At 39.0% G+C, this 18,980-nt stretch overlaps 2 protein-coding genes and 2 pseudogenes across 5 annotated transcripts; 1 reads left to right on the forward strand and 3 right to left on the reverse strand.

Annotated features, from left to right (window-relative positions):
* LOC126713494 (DEAD-box ATP-dependent RNA helicase 10-like) overlaps positions 1 to 18,980 on the forward strand; it is a 64,965-nt pseudogene that overhangs the window by 16,770 nt on the left and 29,215 nt on the right.
* On the reverse strand, positions 8,268 to 10,629 carry LOC126713497 (uncharacterized). 3 transcript variants are annotated; one of them, XM_050413256.1, is made up of 4 exons: positions 10,101 to 10,628; positions 9,346 to 9,449; positions 9,121 to 9,189; positions 8,268 to 8,544 (listed from the first exon to the last, which is right to left on the reverse strand). In XM_050413256.1, the coding sequence occupies exons 1-4, from the start codon at positions 10,181 to 10,183 to the stop codon at positions 8,540 to 8,542; spliced, it is 261 nt and encodes an 86-aa protein (XP_050269213.1). In that variant the 5' UTR covers positions 10,184 to 10,628; the 3' UTR covers positions 8,268 to 8,539. The 3 variants fall into 3 exon arrangements, with proteins under 3 accessions (XP_050269213.1, XP_050269212.1, XP_050269211.1); XM_050413255.1 differs by having other exon boundaries at positions 8,268 to 8,555; positions 10,101 to 10,625; XM_050413254.1 differs by lacking the exon at positions 8,268 to 8,544 and adding an exon at positions 8,727 to 8,758 and having other exon boundaries at positions 10,101 to 10,629.
* Positions 10,343 to 18,753, reverse strand: LOC126713492 (serine/threonine-protein phosphatase 7 long form homolog). Of its 2 annotated transcripts, XM_050413251.1 has the most exons (8): positions 18,351 to 18,753; positions 17,792 to 17,898; positions 16,951 to 17,708; positions 16,691 to 16,778; positions 12,730 to 13,128; positions 10,895 to 11,579; positions 10,735 to 10,794; positions 10,343 to 10,656 (listed from the first exon to the last, which is right to left on the reverse strand). In XM_050413251.1, exons 2-7 carry the CDS (start codon positions 17,894 to 17,896, stop codon positions 10,745 to 10,747), a joined length of 2,085 nt encoding a protein of 694 aa, XP_050269208.1. In that variant the 5' UTR covers positions 17,897 to 17,898; positions 18,351 to 18,753; the 3' UTR covers positions 10,343 to 10,656; positions 10,735 to 10,744. The 2 variants fall into 2 exon arrangements, with proteins under 2 accessions (XP_050269208.1, XP_050269207.1); XM_050413250.1 differs by having other exon boundaries at positions 10,343 to 10,794.
* Positions 15,458 to 15,568, reverse strand: LOC126716270 (U6 spliceosomal RNA; annotated as a pseudogene).

The raw sequence follows: 18,980 nt of genomic DNA on the forward strand, positions 1-18,980 counted from the left end.
CAAATATGAGTACATGAAACTGTGAATTTCCTTCATATTTGAAAACCAGCAAGTGCCCCACGGCTACACCATGAGAGCTTGCAAATTCGGACCAACCATTTTGAAACCAAACCCCCCCAGCATGTTGTGCCAACTTGACTTTCCATTTTCTACCATTTGGAATAGTGAGAAAGGCCATATCTAACAGGTCCACTCCAAATTTCTGCACGAACTTATCTGGAATCCGCTGTAAAAAGAATCTCCATAACATAAATGCAGGCTAGGGAAATAAACACATGCAATCAATCCTTATACACAATGCTAGAAAATAAAAGTTTGAATGACCCTCTTATACTTCTTAGTTACAGCCCCCCACCCCCACACAAAAAAGAAAAGAAAATCAAACAAAATAAAATGTAATCCTGCAACATTGACGTTATATTTAATAGCTATAACAGTAACAACTCTTATGAATTTTGAAACCAATTTATACAACCTAATCTTATAACCAAAATAACCATCAACCTCTACACTTTTACATTTCTCTGTTGTTGTTGAAATGTAAAAAATTTTGGGGAAATGTTGTACATTTGACAGGTCCACTGCAAAAGAATATATCTTAAACTGTGAATTTCCTTCATATTTTTCCTCAATCTCTACCATGCGCTTATATCCCTGTTCCATTTTTTGTTCATATCTACTTGTACGATGCAAAAGTACTCTGTTATGTGACTGTGTTCTTCTTAAAGTGTAACCTACGTATTGCAAAATGAAAGTTTTTCTGACTACATGTAACAAATGTACATATTTCAACAATCACAAATAAAGAAGATGAAGTGTTCGAAGTGTATTAGCATATGATTTTCAGACAATGATAGAATTTATAAATTTGAGCATACTTACAAGCTTTCCTTCCTGAACAGCATTCTGCAGAATAATCTTGAAAAAGTGTGGGGACCGATCAGCAGGACCATCGTCGTTGTCTCTCCGCCATTGAGAAGCCATTGTTCTGGTTCTCCAAACTTTCGCTGAGAAGAAGTTGAACAGTTGCTGCTTCGTACGTTTGAGCACTAAATAGTGGGTTGGTCATACACATAACCCGACTATTCAGAAATCGAGTTATGTGTACTGGGACTAAAAGGAGTCCATGCTGTGCGCAGTGTATCTCAGAGGAATCCATGTTGTGTGTGGTGGTTTGGAAGTCCATTTGAAGTAACTCGATATCCTGAACATCAGGTTAAAGTAGAATTACTCGATATCCTAGAAATCGAGTTATGTGGGACTAACTCGCTTATACAGAAATCGAGTTATGTGGGACTAACTCGCTTATACAGAAATCGAGTTATGTGGGACTAACTCGCTTATAAAGAAATTGAGTTAAATTACATGGGAAATTGGGAATAACTCGGCAACAATTGTAGACAAGGGTCTTCAACGTATCTCGATTCTACATATATCGAGTTCCTCTCAACAGAACTCGGTAACCACTAAATCGAGTTACGTTGACTGGGCTTCCTGAGCCAGCCCAGATAGTTGGACTGGTCCAGAGGCAGTCCAAGAGGAATCTAAGTGGAGACAACGGCCTTCAACGTATCTCGATGCTATATAGATCGAGTTACTCTCAACATAACTCGGTTACGACGAAATCGAGTTAAGTTGACTGGGCTTCCTGCACCAGCCCAGATATTTGGACTGGTCCAGAGGCAGTCCAAGAGGAATCTAAGTGGAGACAACGGTCTTCAACGTATCTCGATTCTACATATATCGAGTTACTCTCAACATAACTCGGTAAGTATGAAATCGAGTTAAGTTCACTGGGCTTCCAGCCCAGATATTTGGACTGGTGCCAGAGGCAGTCCAAGAGGAATCTAAGTGGAGACAACGGCCTTCAACGTATCTCGATTCTATATATATCGAGTTACTCTCAACATAACTCGGTAAGGATGAAATCGAGTTAAGTTCACTGGGCTTCCAGCCCAGATATTTGGACTGGTGCCAGAGGCAGGCCTAGAGGAATCTCCAACGTAACTCGGTACCCTATAAATCGAGGTATGTTGAAGGTAACTCGGATATCCAGATATCGAGTTACTCAGATACTTGACAATTGAGAGTGGATACAGTCGTAGGGGGTTGAAAATGGACTGCAACGTAACTCGTTATCTAGAAAATCGAGTTTCATTTAGTATAACCTTTCTACTTGTAGTTTTGCTTGCTACTTGCACTGTTCACACGCAGTCAGTAACGTGCTTATTCATGGTTAAAGTGGACCTGCTGACAACCATGCTGTGAACAACAAGTCATCCATACAAATCATAACCAACCACATCCATCAGTAACATTCCCCCATTTGCATTACGCGAATGAAAAAATCATCCATATATACAAGCTTATTTGTAAGTAAAGAGCCTCTAAAGCTTTAATCAGTTGATGTACAAAAATAAAAAGTTCCATTTCTGCATTTTAAACAGTCATAGCAATTGTAAGTTGAAACTTGGACAGCATCCGCCAACAATGGTTTTAGGCAAACATGGAGTCATAGCATTTGAGTGACACCTTCTTTTTGTTCTTTTCAGAAGTTGCCTCCTTTCTGAGGAGTAGCCAACACAGAAATTAGTATACAACCCATGGTAATCAATAAATTGAATTGACAAATATAGAAGAGCATTCAAGCTTGCCTGCTTAAATGAGGAGCATCTACAGTTACACCTTGCGGATTGAATACAAATCTGCAGCAAAACATATACAGTTAGGGAAATAGAGACCTCATGAATACTAGAATATGTACACCACAAACAATAAGATTGAAAGAATACTACAAATTACTGCCCACATCTTAATTATAACTCATATAATGTAATATCTAAACATGTAAAGAAGAATAACTTATGATACCCCCTTGTTACTAAGATTTGTAATTCTTACCTGCTACATAGCACCATGGCTTGTTGAAGCCACATTTCGAGTTGGACATGTACGACGGTTATGACCCTCTTGGCGACACAACCCACACTTCAACTTTGGTCCATTCTCAATCCACAATGAGGTTGGCAACTCCCTATCCTCGTCATCCATCTCATTGCGGATTCTCGTGGACTTGGGCCGACCTTTTTCACGGATCAACCGCTGGTTTGGCATTACGGTTCTCCTTTCTGCTGGCTCCGGCCATTCTAACCTATCTTTTAGTGGTTGGAATATAGGCTCATAGCTGTGATAGCGTTCTTCAAGGCGGTAGAAATGATCCATATACTCAGTGGCATCATGGTTGTGTTTGGCACAAACTGCTATCAAGTGGGAACAAGGGATCTTGTTTGCTTCCCATTTGCCGCACGTGCATGTCATGTCTATGAGGGAAACCCTATGGGTGTGATCTCCCCCGCCAGTGTTCAACAGTGAAGACTGTGTCTCCACTGTATATAACCGTTGTTGCGCACTCATCCTTCTAACAATATGGAGCTTCGCCTTCTCTTGATTTTCCTCGAACTTGTCATAGGCATATTTGCACCACACTTGCCCCTCTTCCAACTTCTCTAGGGTTTTGTTTCGACGTTCGTCAAAGTATGAGTTCACCTTGTAAAATGTAAACTTCACCATTGCAGTTATGGGCAAGCTACGTGCGCCCTTAAGTACCCCATTGAAGCACTCTGACAGGTTGGTTGTCATTGCCCCATATCGGTGCCCATGGTCGTGTACAAGTGTCCACTTTTCTTGATTTACCTCCTTAAGATAGTCGTACGCAGCCGGGTTGACATTCTTGATGCAATCCATGGTGTTCTCAAACTTCCTAACTTGATTCGCAGTTGCTGCGTTCCATACCAAGTTCTTCAAGGCCACACTATTGAAGTTAGTGTTAACATTGCTTACTAAATGGCGGAGGCAATACCGGTGATGGGTTAAGGGCGGTTGCAAGTAGCCCCTAGTGGTGTCATCGAAGCATGATTGTATCCCACGATGCCTGTCGGATATTATACACAAATTGGTGCGGTCTGTAACATAGGTCAACAGGCATGCCAAGAACCATCCCCATGTCTCCGTGCTCTCGCTTTCGACAACGGCAAATGCGAGTGGATAAACCTCGTTGTTACCATCTGTTGCCATTGCTATCAACAGCTTTCCTTTGTACTTGCCATAAAGGTGCGTTGCATCTATGCTTATCACCGGCCTGCAATGCCTAAACCCTCTAATACACGGACCGAAAGCCCAAAACGCGGAGTTGAATATACAAGTCCCCGGGACATTGGGGTCACACTTTAGTGTGGTCACAGTATCCGGATCTGCATCAGACAATGCAGCTAGAAATCGTGGCAATTCTGCGTACGACTCGTCAAAATCCCCGTAAATACGTGCAACTGCCTTCTGTTTGGCTTCCCAAACCTTGTACATAGTTACATCATGCCCATGCCTTGCATGCAACATACTACGCAAGTCCCTTACCTTTCGGGTTAGGTCTTCCCGTACATACTTCTCAAGTGCAATGGAGATGAACTTTGAATCCATCATCCGCCCATCAGTTGGTAGCTGGAGGGATGAGCAACTATGGGGACCCTTACATGTACTGATAACCCACATCCCGTGCTTCTTGCTGCAATTGGCCCGAATTGACCACAGACATGCCTCATTCTTACACCGCACTACCAGCCTATTGGTGTCAGACTTGATGACCTTGTATTGCTTGTTATGCTCCACAGAGTAGAGGGTCAACACATATTGAACAGAGGCTTTATTCTTGAATAGCATCCCCCTTGCTGGGTGGTCATCTTTATGCCAACTTGTAAGATGTCCTGTACCCAATGCAGGTGATGGGTCATTAATATTGTCCCATGTGTTTGATGTGAACCATTCTGGGATAGGAACTGTTGTAAGGCAATCTTCCTCGTTATTTTCAATCAGTGGTACATCTAAGACCTCCGCGTCGTCCACTGGTCCATCTGTATCAATGAACTCTTCATACACATCTCGGCTGGCATCAATATCAATTCCCCCGTCCATATCAGCTTGGACATGCTCATATGTGTGAGTAGACCCTCCCACATCATGTGTATTGGTGGCGCCCACCACTTCGGTGTTGTCCAAATGATCTATTGCACATGGTTGATTATTGTAGGGGAAAGGCGTGGCATAGGCAAAGGGAGGATGCACGTCAACCGACAATGAGTGTGGCTCTTCCACCCCACTGGCATGCTGTGAACTTGCACTACCATGGAACCCAACAGCCTCAACAGTTACATACAAGTCAGACGCTATGAACTGGGGGGTCCGCTTAATCACTGCCCACATCATGTCCACGTCAGCATCGCAACCCAACGGATTTGAGTTGTAGACAACCTGAGTACTCACAAGTATCTGGGGGGCACGGTACACAATGGATATCTTATGTGACTCCTTGTCCAACCGTAGAGCTTCCATTATCTTCCGGTGCATTTTTCTCAAGTGTGTTCCCCATTTCAACTCAATGAACTTCTGCTTCACTGACTCGCCTTTATAGGACAGCCCATGCAAGTCATGGAAATACTGTTCCCCATCATAGTAAACGTAGAAGCAGTGACGACCCATGGCAGACCTGGATAAGGACAATTAATTGTGGTTATCATGCAGAAGATAGGGGGTTATGTTAATGCAACAGTAATTACTCTTTTACAGATGCACTATGATGCTATCCTAATTATAGGTGTACACACTTGATTCGTTTGAACACAAACATTGGCCTTTTAGGGGAGACGTGCCACAACAAAGAATTAGGGTGTTTGTAAACTCGCTTGGTAAGGATGCAATATGGAGTAGGAAAATGCAAACATGGTCAGCAAAACTTGTTCACCTCGCAGGCTTTCTTTTTCAGAACCCACACAGCAAAGACTTTCAGAACTGAAAGAGCCATACAATTTAAACCTCAGTATACATTACACATCATTAGTGTGTAGTTACGAATGAATGCATATGTCATCATATGAATTCACCGTACAATGTTTGTTTATATATATGTTTATTTAGAATGATTATATACATATTTCCCAAAAGAGTTCTCAAAAAAAAGTATTATATACATTACTATATAAAACTCAACATATTTAGGAACAATATGTATACAATGTCACTATCACACACACATACACACATATAAGATTATTCTCACATAAGTCATAAGAGCACACAATAATTAATCGTTTCTTGGACAATTTTTTGCAGGATTTTCAATGCACTAACAGTTTTTGCAATTCCTAACAAAAATGTTTCAAAAAATTGGTGCCCTAAGCACATACATTATATGTAAACATACCTATACATGTGTGTGTGTGTGTATATATATATATATATATATACATGTGATCATATATGGGTAGGTAGCTTTGTTTATATTTACATATATTTGCATATACATACATACATACATGTATATATATATATATATATATATATTTCCCCTTATATGTGTGTGTGTGTGTGTGTGTGTGTGTGTATATATATACATATATTTGGGAATGCCACATATACATCTTATTATATGGGTAAGTACGTTTGTCTATATATACATATATCTATACAATGTTTTCTTTATGTATATATATACACACACATAATGTCAGAATAAGACAGTTGTAGAAAGCAATCCAAACCCTTAAGTAGTTATGTAAGTCAATCCATTTATAAGTAGTTATGTAAGTGAATATATACCTGTCAGGGAAGATGTGCCAGAACAAAGAAGAAGGGGACCACAGCAACAGCACGCCTGGTGAGGATGCAATAATGACAAGGAAAATGGCAGAAGAGTTAGCAAACTTTGTTCACCTCATAGGCTTTCTTTTTCAGAGACCAGACAGTGAAGGTTTTCAACACAGATAGAGCCAGACACGTGCATGGATTCTGAAATGTGGGGAGGGGGACAACATGACTCGATATTAAGTACATCGATTTTATATAAAACTCGATACCACATAAATCGAGTTACTGTTGACAAGACGTATTGAAATGACGGCATTTCAGAAACTCGGTTAATGAGAAGTCGAGTTACATGTAACTCCGCATGCTATAACTCGATTTCTATGGAATCGAGTTGTGGCCCCATTTCCACTACAAAAGCTCACTTCACACGTTAGAAGGTGCAGCCATGTTATTCTAGTGCAAAGAGTTCCCACCATTGCGTTTTTGTAGAGCAGGATGGGACGAACCTATGTTGTGTTTAACGGTCGTGTTCCAGGCATATACGACAGTTGGCTAGATGCGAGTAGACAAGTTCATAAATTCCCAAACGCCAATCACAAATCATATAAAGATCGAAGGGAAGCCGAAGCTGCATACATGGAGTATTTGCATGGTAATGGTATGGGCGTGCATGGTGGTGTGTCTACGTCGTGGGAAACTCCAAACATATCAACCTCAACTCCACCTAGCACTTCTCAAAGCGAAGGAACCAACTATGGCAGTGGAGACATTAGGCACACTTTGTTAAGGTATCAGTTGGAAGTTGCCATTGAGGAGCGTGACCACGCAAGGAGGATCGCAACGTTGAGTGCAAACATGTTGAATGAAGTGGTGGCTCACGTTGTGGGGGATGATGAAGTTGATGCACCCACGAGACAACGTACGGATGCATGAATGCAAAAGTACGACTTCTTGTTGTGGTATTTAGTAAGATATGTATACTTCCAAGTACCATCTGTTGTCATGTGTGCTTTAAGTAGAAGTGTCATCGTTTTCCAATTGTTTCACTGGCAGATATGTATATATGGAAAAATAACCTTATTATTTTTGTTTTTGGACTACTTTGGTCTTATTCGGTCCATTATATCTACTTTGGTCTTATTCGGTCCACTGTGGTTTCTAGGAAAATCGGTGTACTACATTCTATTTACTCTATTTGATCCTATTCAGTCACCTTTGGTCGTACCCCGTCTATTTGATTCACTGCAGTCCATTATTGTGTACTTACAAAATACTACATCAGCCTATACACAATGAGCCACGATTAACGAATGTACATGACGTAAAAAACAACAATGAATTGCATAACCTCTACATGAACGATTTGGAAATCCTCCTCGTTGGAGGATTCACTGCAATCCATACCAATCAAAGAAAATTCAAAGTTTAAAAAAGCTAGGATTGGAATTATTCATACATGATAAATCGTCCAACATTAGAAAATTATCTAAATTCTTCAAGTCAATTCTGAAAATTTTAATAGCCACAATATAGAAAGTCCAGAACAAAATGACCATGAATAAAAATTGACACCAACCAACTAAAAAAACAAATAACACAGCTATATAAAGGCTCTTGAATCCCAAACACAGTAAATAAAACCCTAAAATTATGATGTACCTTGTAGTATTATTCTGAATTAGAAAAAAAATGAACACTTAAAATTTAAAAGTTACGTAATCTCGTGAACATTACATGGAATACTACAGGTTTCAATAGATACATTACAATGGTCCCTCTAGCTAGCTCCACTGGACAAAACAGGTTCATCTCTATGAGAGTGGTCTTGCCACTGCCAATTCTGCCAACAATACGTATTTTGTGCCCTTCCTCAAATGTGCAACTGATCCCCCTCAGAACAAGTGCATCAGCCTATATTTGATCTGTTTTATCAATGATATATAAAGCCATATTATAAAGGCAAGTTTGAAGCAAATAACACAACTCTCAATCATGTGAAGATAAATAGAAAACCAGTCAGATTGGTAATGAATGCCAAAGCATTAGTCCGCTTAGATAAAGTCCGGAAGAACTTCAAATCAAGAATGCTTGCACTTCCGTCAAAAGTGCAAGCATTCCTTTCCCACTAAATACTCCACAAGAGACAAACTCGGTATCATCATGTCTAAATTTTTTAGCAATCAAACCATGTAAAGCACTAAACATATGAGGATTACCCATGTCAACAGTTTGGTCAATTAATGCCAACTTATACATCAGAAGTCTTATTAAATGCTTCTTCCACTTCTAACTTATAGGAAGCTCAAAGAAAATATGTTTGATGATCACCAAACAGACATGTAAGAAGAAAATTTTACAGCATCGTTAGTTTGCAAAATCTACAATTATTTTCATTCCCACATGATTTCAACACATTGCAAATAAGGATATATATATATATATATATATATATAAAGCACAATGAAGGCAAATAAATGGAAAAAATACCTGTATGCCCAACAAAAGTATGTGTACATTTGCTTCCTCTCCAAAGTTTTAAAGTTGTATCACTTGAACCTAAAATCGTGGTAGCATAAAAATGAACCCCATAAGTTCATAGTGAAAGACATTCGTAGTTGATAATGCATTCCAATCTGATGTAACCAATTCCAACTACCAACAAAATCTAAAACAATATCTAGCAGAACAGTCATCTACTTAATCATATTATACCTGTAACAAGCTCGCCTGAAGGCAGCTTTATGAGTGCTTGGATTGCTGCCTTATGAGCCTCCCAGGATTCTGAAGGTTGGCCACTTCTCCAACGTCTTAATGTGCTGTGGTGAAGGAGACATTAGATACTAACCGAAAATTATTGAGAAAAATGCATATACCTTTGTAAGCATAGATAATAATTCAAACCCAAAAAACGGCAATACACAAACAATAAAAGTAACATTCAAACAGTATGCAAATTTTTCATTAATGCCTCCATCATTTCATTAAAGCAAATGATGGACAATATTTGATTCATTGGCCAATGACACACACAACATATATATATATATATACTGAAAATCATAAAATAAGAAGGCTAATTGATGAAAAAATCAATAATCAATTAAATGTTTCTCATTGGGTTCCCAATTTGCTACCAAAATGAAAAGGTAATATATACAATGATAAATAACAATTACAAACCCCAAGAAGCAAAAGGAACAAAACATGCACACATAACTAAGATTTTTGCCGTTTTCAGCTTTGGGTAAGTTATATTGTGAGCTGCTCTAGAACAATGCTAGAAAAAAATATAAATTCTATTCTCCAAAGTTCCTACTAACGAACTTGTAATCAAATGTACACAGATCTAATCATTCTAGAGAGGAGGGGATTTAAAGGAGATTAAAATTAATAAAATGGGAAGGAGGATGTACCAATCTAGGAATTGTAGGGAAGGCGAATCAGAAAATTAGGAGAGAGACACATACCTAGCCAAGCATTGTAGAGACTCGGATAAATGATTTGCTACAAAGGAGTTGGTTCTGCCATTGATCCGCATAAACTTCGTCATCAAACTCTTTTACAGAAAGTATCAAATTACTTCTTCTTGCTTATCAACAATACCACACATTTGTTTCTCACAAAACTAACAAAAATAAAAAAACAAATTACTCTCTTACAACCCACTTTACTGTAGCTAACAACATACAAAAACACAAGAAAGTTTGGCTTCAAATGAATACCAATCCAGACATTTGTCAAATTGCAATCAAAACTCCAAGTGCAGAAAAACTTCCTAATACATCAATAAATACAATACGCCTTATGGGTTTTCTCCAAAATATCAATTTCTTGACAACAAACACATTGACAGCCAGTATTCTCCCCAAGCAATGATCCAGAAATAGATGCACAGCCACCAAGATTCTCCCCAATTAGTAGAACATTTTGCATGCTTATTCCAGTCACCTATACACATGAAGAATAAGCACACAAGGACAATCCAGCTCAATGGCCTTTTCGTGTCCACCATTGCAGTTAGGTCTAAAAAAAAAATACGACTTTAGAAGAAAAGTTAAACGTAACTATGCAGTCACCTATAGGTAGGAAGTATAAGCATACACTAAGGCATTTAATGATCTTTTCGTTTCCGCCCATATGCCCTGACAGGTCTAATCTTACCTGTTTCATCAGACACAACAGCATAATTAAATTAACATAATCAATCAAATGCACAGTACAAGTAGCTCAAGAAGATGGGAAGTGTAGACGAAGTACATACCATCACCGGTCCCGCAATCGGGAGCATGCGCACGCGGGCGTCGCGATCTCCGCAAAGCCTCCACCGGCTCAATGTCCTCAGCCGGTATCTGCTCAATCTGTACAGCCTCTCCGTGGGCGGTTTGAGATGGAGCTGACATGGTGGGGTCCACTTGCACTAGAGGTGGGGTGGGCATGCCTGGTGTGGGGACAAATATGCATCCACCATCATGGGCAGATCCACTGAAAACTGGGGGCGACATACGAGGAGGGCCCTCAAAGTCCGTGCTAGCACCATGGGATGTAGTGTGGGCTGGAACAGTGCCCTGATGATCGACGCTATGGGATGGCCCAGCACCATCGCCAGGCGTGCATCGCGGTGTCCTGCCGTCGTCATCAGACAGTACCCAATCAGTGCCAAGCCATGCCTCTTCTACACCCTCCTCATTCCCTTCCTCGTAGATGGGAGCCGACTCGGTCGTACGGCTGCGACCAGCTTGACCACCTCCACGATGTCCACCCCCACGAGACCCACCACGTTGCCCGCCACGAACTGGGGCCTGTCTATCAATGTCAACTGCTTCTGCAAGCGCATTCGCCAATTTAAGTCGGCCTAGCTCCTCCACAAGCTCTAGTGTAAATGTAAGGTCAGTGTGCATGTCAGAACCTTCATCGCACCTCGGTATAGACCTAATCATCGTCCGAACCTACAAAACAAGGGCGTCATAAAAGCAAGAACGCAAGTATGATGCAAAACTTGGATAAATCTGTTCCAAAATCAAAAGAAAAAGTAGCAAACATAGCTAATGAAATCCTTATATTACTTATAATTATGAAGCATCTTTAAAAAGACAGTGTATACAAATAGGGGTTGGCCCCCCCTGTGCAAGAATTTATAGTTCCAACCCAACACTCAAGAGGTTGTATGTTTCCTGTTATGTTTATCGCTACGCAATCTAAACATTGAGATAATACTTCTAAAAAACACGTATAGTTGGTTGTACATAAGTTCAATCTTAGCATAAGTGAAAATATCAGAATTTCACTTCTGTATCTAGGCTTCACGAGATTTACAACTCCATTAATATCACATTGCAATCAGGACACATATTTTGAAGTTATTATTTCCTAACGTACACGCCCAAATCAAATGAATTGAAAATATCAAACGCAAGCTTCAAGTTTCAATTAAGGGAAGTACCAAAAACTTAGAACATATATCATACTTGAATCTAGTATAAATGCACATCTCCTTGCTGCATACTTGCAAGATTTTAAATGACCTTTAAGCTGTTGGGAATTGCATTCTACCAACAGTTTAGTAAGGGACTTCCCAATCCTAGAGGTAATATCTATCAAGGAATATGTAATACATTAATCAGTCCTGGAGGAAAGGCTATCTAAACTATCATGAAATGCGAATTTATCACTACTACACAGAGTTGCACCGTCCATTTTAAAGTACAAGCCAACCAAAAACAAAAAAAAATAAAAAAATAAATTAAAGTAAAATACAATAAAACCCAACCCAACCTACCCTTTTTAAAAGTTGAATGTAATTATATGAACAAAGGTGTGGTCATCATTAGTCATTGCCCATTAACCATTCCTCATGCAAACAAATTGGATCAAGACAAATTCAGTTTGTTATGAACAACTTAAATCATGCAGTATTTTGACTTTAAAACATAATGACATGTCATGCAGTATTTTTTCACTTTAAAACAAAATGACAGAGAAACTTATAGAGATGTAACAACAATAACTATTGTGGACTTCAAAATATGCATGATAAATCTGCTGAGGATATTTAATCCAACAATGGTTTCATCCATAAAATAGGAATTGTTGCCTCACCATGAGTTCCCAATACGCAGACTCTGGTGTTATGTACCGCCTTGTGTGGCGATTGTACCACATCATGTACTCAACGAGATACGTATCATCATCGTCTAGGAGATCGGACCCGCGAACTACATTCACTCGGTTGGCCCATTGCCGAATAAAGGGATCATGTTCTACCTCCCAGTTCTTCTCCCATTTACCCTGAAGGGATATCTTGTGAAGGGTAGTCGACGTATCCACGACACTTGGAACTGGTTGCTTCATCCCAAACTGACGGAGGACTCGCTCAGGATGATGCCACTCCACTATCCAAAAGAATATCAACGGCACCTCGGCCCTCCAAATATGCTGCCCAGCAGTGCAATACGCAGGTAGGGAGCCTAGCGTATGCGTGTACGGCTCCCATACAATCTGCATAAGTAGATTATGTTTGTGATAGTGAGACATCATACTAATTTAACATTATGTAGGCGATATGTAATATGCAAAGCATGGAATTTCTAGCTTCTAGTCGTACACAAAATCTTCAGGGATTATTGGGCAGAAACTAAAAGAACAACAAAATTGACCTGCAAAATATATTAAAAGATCTAGGTTGTTCATGTCCACCATTTTCAGCCCCATGTTCATATGCTGGACAGGGTTCAAAGCTAACTGACACCATCAAATACTAGGGTTTTCAATCTGAACCAAACTTAGAGGAGGGTACTACAGCATCCTTATGGCTGTAAGATGAATCCAAGTTGATGATTTCGCAAAATCTTTTTATCGTAATAGAAATATTGTGCTACATTAATTGCATTAGTCATTAACAATGTTTCAATGAATGAGAACAAAATGACTATTATAAGGTCTACTGAAGACATTGCATTTCAAGTACCACTTTATATTGCAAGAAATGGAAGCTATGTAAATTATTACATGGTATAATCCTCATCAAATACTGTTATTATATTTCTATGTAAATATATATTTCTTATAAATTTTAGTGTTGGAAATTACGTAAGCCTTTTAGTTATCTCAAACTAATCATGTCAATGTCTAAAATTACATTCCTCTTGAAGAATATGGTGATCAGCATATTTTGCACGCTTCTAAAATTATATGAATAAAGTACTCGTTAATAATCCATAGCTTTTAATAATTTTAGGACTATTAAGGCAGCTAAAGTGGGGACAACTTAAGGAGTTGCATGCTGCAATTAAATTGTGCTCTCCAACTTTGGTGCAAGGAGCACGAACTAACTTTTCATTTAGGTAAACAACAAGAGGTAATGTGTCAAGCGTCTTTATGTTTTCTCATATATCACTGATTAACAATTATTTGTTTCTTTAAACTTAGGCCATTGTTTTCCAAGAAGACAATCGAGGCTGTGCATATTCAAAATATACCACTTGAATACGTAAATCGAAGTCAAACAGTATTCTATTAGACTGTAAAAATATAACCTTCAATTCAGCAAAGGTAATTTATAACGTACAATGTAACAATGTTTTTTGCATCACAATAACAATTTTTGTAATCCTGGATACCCCTATGTTAGAAGAAGAAATACTAAATTGTCTACTTATTAGGCAGAGCAATAACTATGGTTTTAAGCTCATAACATAAGCTGTGTTAATTAATTACAAGTGATTTCACAAGCTTAATTACAAACCGTACAAGCTTAAATTACAAACCACCTGCAGCACCAGTGGCACCAATGAATTGTAAAGAGCTTAGATTCACATTGACTACCTATGAAAACACCATCAACTAGAACATCCCAAACAGATGTTTAGATAACATAAAAGTTTATATTAACCTTAGATGGTCACTTAATACTAAATATTGCTATGTTCTGTCACAGGGGTAGTGAAATGCATAAACTCCAAACATTAGTAAGTTTTTGAAGGCAAAGCAACAATTGAGACTATCTTCGGTGCTCACTCTGGCATCCTAAACAACCCCAAATCTCACAAAGGGTTTAACCTATACCCTGGACTCTCGAGTTCCTACTGGGAGGGCACTAATGGCTTTGTATTTTGGAAATTTCACAGTGTGGACCCAAGCAATGACAACCATCCAGCATTGGACAAGGACAAGCTATGGCAATGGCTTAGCCTATGGTCACTCTATGACATTCAAGTCAGAGTAACTCCATCCTTTAGTTTGCTTAATTTCAAATTTCAATGAAAGCCAGAGAAGTGATCATGTGTTTTACGGGCCAATGATCAATAATGTCATCATTCCCTCTGTTTCTGTACTTGGGCCAAAAATGCAAACTTGGGTTATATTTTTGCTCTCATGTCATGATTACACAATAATTAGATAAAATTTTCGTACTTTAACATTTGCAGCTTTCCCAACGTTCTAAATTTAAAGAATTTTATCATTTTATGAGATTTAACAGCCAACTATATTACAACAGTGAAGAGCAGCTCTAACTCAGCAAATTTAATTCAACGAAAATCTGGAATATAATTGTGGTAATATCTAAGTCAACCACCAAAACTATAGCGAATCCAGAAGGTGTGAAATATTAATAAGCTTCAACAGTTCTAAAAAAAATTTCTAGTTTAAAGCTTTAATATTGAAGTATAACAACTATCAAAGATTCAAACTCTCTCTAAAAGAATTATGAGCACAAGTCTGGGCTAACCTGTTGAGCAAGACTCCAAAACGCATGTAAAGAAGCAGAAAGTGCAAAAACAACGAAGAAGACAGTGAAGCAGAATTCACACAAGGATTAGGGAAAGAAAAAAATTTGGACCATTTCTCGATTTATGCGTGTCATCCTTGCGCAGGGGCCATGCGTTTTGAAAATATCATTTGTATTCTAATATGCCTTGATTCCCTTGTTCTGAAAAGACCCATATTTGTCAAGTTTATAGTTAGAAATTTGTTGTTTAGAATTTAATTGACCATGGTGGTTCTGCGTTTACAATCATTCGCCTTATATAAAGTCTTAAGAAATATTGTTTTGAAATTTTTTAGTTCATTTTCATAGCAGGCTAAAAGTTCTATTTTCTCATGTTAAGTAGGTTGAAACGGTGTATAATAACATAATCAGAAAATGAACACAAACTTTTGATTCAGTTAGTAGCTGGAAAGAATTTAAAGATGTCATCGTCAGTTTCGAAGATGCATCATTAAAATCAAATGAATTACTTGAGCACACAAATACAACCAAAGACAAATCTGATCATCTTTGGTATACTATTAGGTAAATTCATTTCTCATTGAATTATAACCAATTACATAATCCAATATGTGCGTCTTCTCTTCATTGCATCAGCTTAATGACATTTGTAACAATTGGTGGAGTTTTTGTTTTTTGGTTGCAACACAAGTTTGAACTCACTGCCTTGCACTAAACGAAGACTTCATGCTCAATGTTTTGCGCATGTTGCACATGCTTCAAACATCTTGGAAAAGGGACAATTTATTCTGTGTTTTTTTTTTTTTTTTTCCGTGTAAATCACAAACGTTTCCGTACATAATGAAGAATATAGCCAAATTCTACTTTATATATATATGACTAAATTTATATATAACCCATTGATTTAACCCAACTTAACCTGAGTCATGTTAGTTGGGTTGCATTGGAAAAAACCCTTCAATCCAACCCAATTTGGAAAAAACCCTTTGATTTAACATTCAAGAATTTTTTACTTTTGTTTTACTTTATGTAAGGACGAGCAAGTATTCATGCAGGTGCTACAAATGGAAGTTCTAATGTGAAGTACTTCACGATGGACATTCCAATTGAGTTAAATGATGGGATGGAAATCCAAGTACCAAACAAAATGATTGGATGGTATTATGAAATCAACTCATTCCTACAACAATCCAAGAATTCAAAATAATATAAAATTGAGGGAAACGAAAATAAAAGCATGTGCGGTGCATTTGAGGAAAACGTGCTCGGCCCGTAGTTATAAGAATTGAGGGAAACGTGGTCATAAGAATTCAAACTAAATTAACCGAATACCTGCTCGGCCCGTACTGTAGCCAGTGACGCCCGGTACGCAGCAAGGACGTGTGTGGCATGCTCTGCGGTGCATTTTGGCCCGCTCCACCTACCAAACATGAGATGTCGACAAATGCTCATTACTGAACCTTACATTTAACAAACTTTGCTTTTATATTTCACATCCATATACTAAGCATTGATAAGTTTCTTTCGTTTGTTAGTTTGGCATATTTTTAATTATATGAAAGAGACAAATAACGAGAACTCAATGAACGTACCTAATGGCAAGGGGCCCTGAGTGCACTGGCGGTAGAGGCGGCCTCACAACAGGGCATAATTGTGGGAACCTTGAATAGGCCCATAGCTGCACCAACAAGAGTGCTCCTCCAATCTGCATCGCATCCTTCTTCGATGCACCACAAAGTTGCCTATACAGCCAGGCCAATGCTGCACTACCCCAGCTATACCGTCTCGCATTGCTGACTGGGTTGAGCAACTGCAGAGGCAGCAGTGAGACCCGGTCCGCAGACCTGTCCATGAACAAGAGGGCCCCCATCCGTACAAGTAGGTGGTAGCGGGCATATTGCTGCACGACTTCGTCAGCAGCGTCCACAACTAAGGGAGCGGCAAACTGTGCATCAAGCCAGGTGTATCTTATCCTCGCCCCAGCAAGGGTAGACTTGTTTGAGTTTGGTATCGGGGGTGGAGGTTTATGGCCCAACAACTGTTCGCACAGCTCACTCCATTTGTAGTCTGTCTTCCCAGTGACAGGCAACCCATCCACCGGAAGCCCCAGCATCACCTCCATATCTTGCAAGGTGATACCCATTTCTCCATGGGGTAAGTGGAACGTGTGCGTCTCCGGACGCCACCGCTCAACCAACGCCGTGATCAAGGCGTGGTCGACCTCCATATCAGGAACCTTGAATAAACCAGTCAACCCTGCTGCATCTATGTGTTGCATGATACGTGGATCTAACCCACCCTGTGGCAATACACATTTACGGCGTCGAACCTTTATCATGCCAGGCGCCTCCTGCACACGGACGAGTATTCTGTTAGGAGATTAAACACGAGGTAATTATAAAACAAACATGTATTAATAATACTACTACATACCTCGTCAGCGGCGCACCTCCAAAGTGGACTTGACCGATGATTCGGCTGCTGGGCCAACTGGGTATCCACATCGGGTCCAGGCCGCACTCTATCTAGTGCCTGCATATCTGACATGGCAGCAAATACATTGTTAGCAATTTTCTAACAAGTAAACCACATTTAATATAAAATAAAAGCATAGATTCAGTAAGACATTATATTTTGAGCACAAGATTTTCAACATCACTTCTTAAATAAATAAGAACTTGCCATAAAAAAAATTATTTCAGAACTATTTAAATCACTTCTTAAAGCTTCGGATAATTATTAATTAACTATTTATGAAAATATAAGTTATAACACCACTCGATTTGCCAAAACCCCTCATCAAAACCCCAAGCACATTTAAACTCATTAATGAGAAAATCATCATTGCAGCATATAAAAGACAACAAAATTCTCATCTTCATTAGTAAATTTACTACTTCCTTAAGTTTCAACAAACTAATCAAAATCCCACACAAAACGCAACCTAACATTAACCAACGTCAGAAAATATTTCAGAGGGAGAGGACCGTACCTGTAATCAGCGGCGGCGGGAACCAACGACGACTGATGGAGACTCGAGGAAGAGTGGGGAAGCCTGATCGCAGAGCGAGAGAGACAGAGTGTGGAGAGAGAGTGATGGCAGAGAGCGAGGGAAAGAGAGTGTACAGAGAGAGTGAGTGACTGAATAGCGTTGTGAGACGTTAGGGTCCTATTGATTCAAACCGCTGAACATAACTCGATTTCCAGTTTCCCGAGTTATGGCCGTCTACACAAACATTTTTTTATTCGGGAAAATTCGAAAGGTCAGACTAACTCGACTATAATAATATCGAGTTATTCATTAAAACTCGATTTCTATATTGTCGAGTTACAAAAGAGGGGCAATTCCCTATTTAGTTTCAGAAAGAGGGCAAACGAATGTTTAATTTCGAGAAAAAGGGTATTTGCCCATTTTCTCCCTTCCCCCTCCCTCACTTTATGCTGAAATGTTGAATGCTTTAACTTCTATCAATTGAATGCCAATGAACTCTTTTAAATGGAACTTCCTCCTATAATAATCGGGTGAAAGGTGACAAGACCTACTGGGCTTGTGCAACTTATCAATTAAAGAAAAAAAAAAAAAAAAAAAACTTCCATCAAATAAATAGATTTGAAAAATGAT

Source organism: Quercus robur, chromosome 2 (assembly GCF_932294415.1).
Source record: "Quercus robur chromosome 2, dhQueRobu3.1, whole genome shotgun sequence".
NCBI classification, from domain to species: domain Eukaryota; kingdom Viridiplantae; phylum Streptophyta; class Magnoliopsida; order Fagales; family Fagaceae; genus Quercus; species Quercus robur.

Bases quoted from the DNA above. Each gene is read 5' to 3' on its own strand.
- LOC126713497 (XM_050413254.1), bottom strand. From the start codon at position 10,183: ATGACGAAGTTTATGCGGATCAATGGCAGAACCAACTCCTTTGTAGCA. The intron at 9,450-10,100 runs GTATGTGTCTCT...CCTTCACCACAG, and splicing joins TCTCTACAATGCTTGGCTAG to CACATTAAGACGTTGGAGAA. The intron at 9,190-9,345 runs GTATAATATGAT...CCACGATTTTAG, and splicing joins TTCAGGCGAGCTTGTTACAG to GTTCAAGTGATACAACTTTA.
- LOC126713492 (XM_050413251.1), bottom strand. From the start codon at position 17,896: ATGCAGGCACTAGATAGAGTGCGGCCTGGACCCGATGTGGATACCCAG. The intron at 17,709-17,791 runs GTATGTAGTAGT...GTCCGTGTGCAG, and splicing joins GGAGGTGCGCCGCTGACGAG to GAGGCGCCTGGCATGATAAA. The intron at 10,795-10,894 runs GTATGTACTTCG...CTGATGAAACAG, and splicing joins CGATTGCGGGACCGGTGATG to GTAAGATTAGACCTGTCAGG.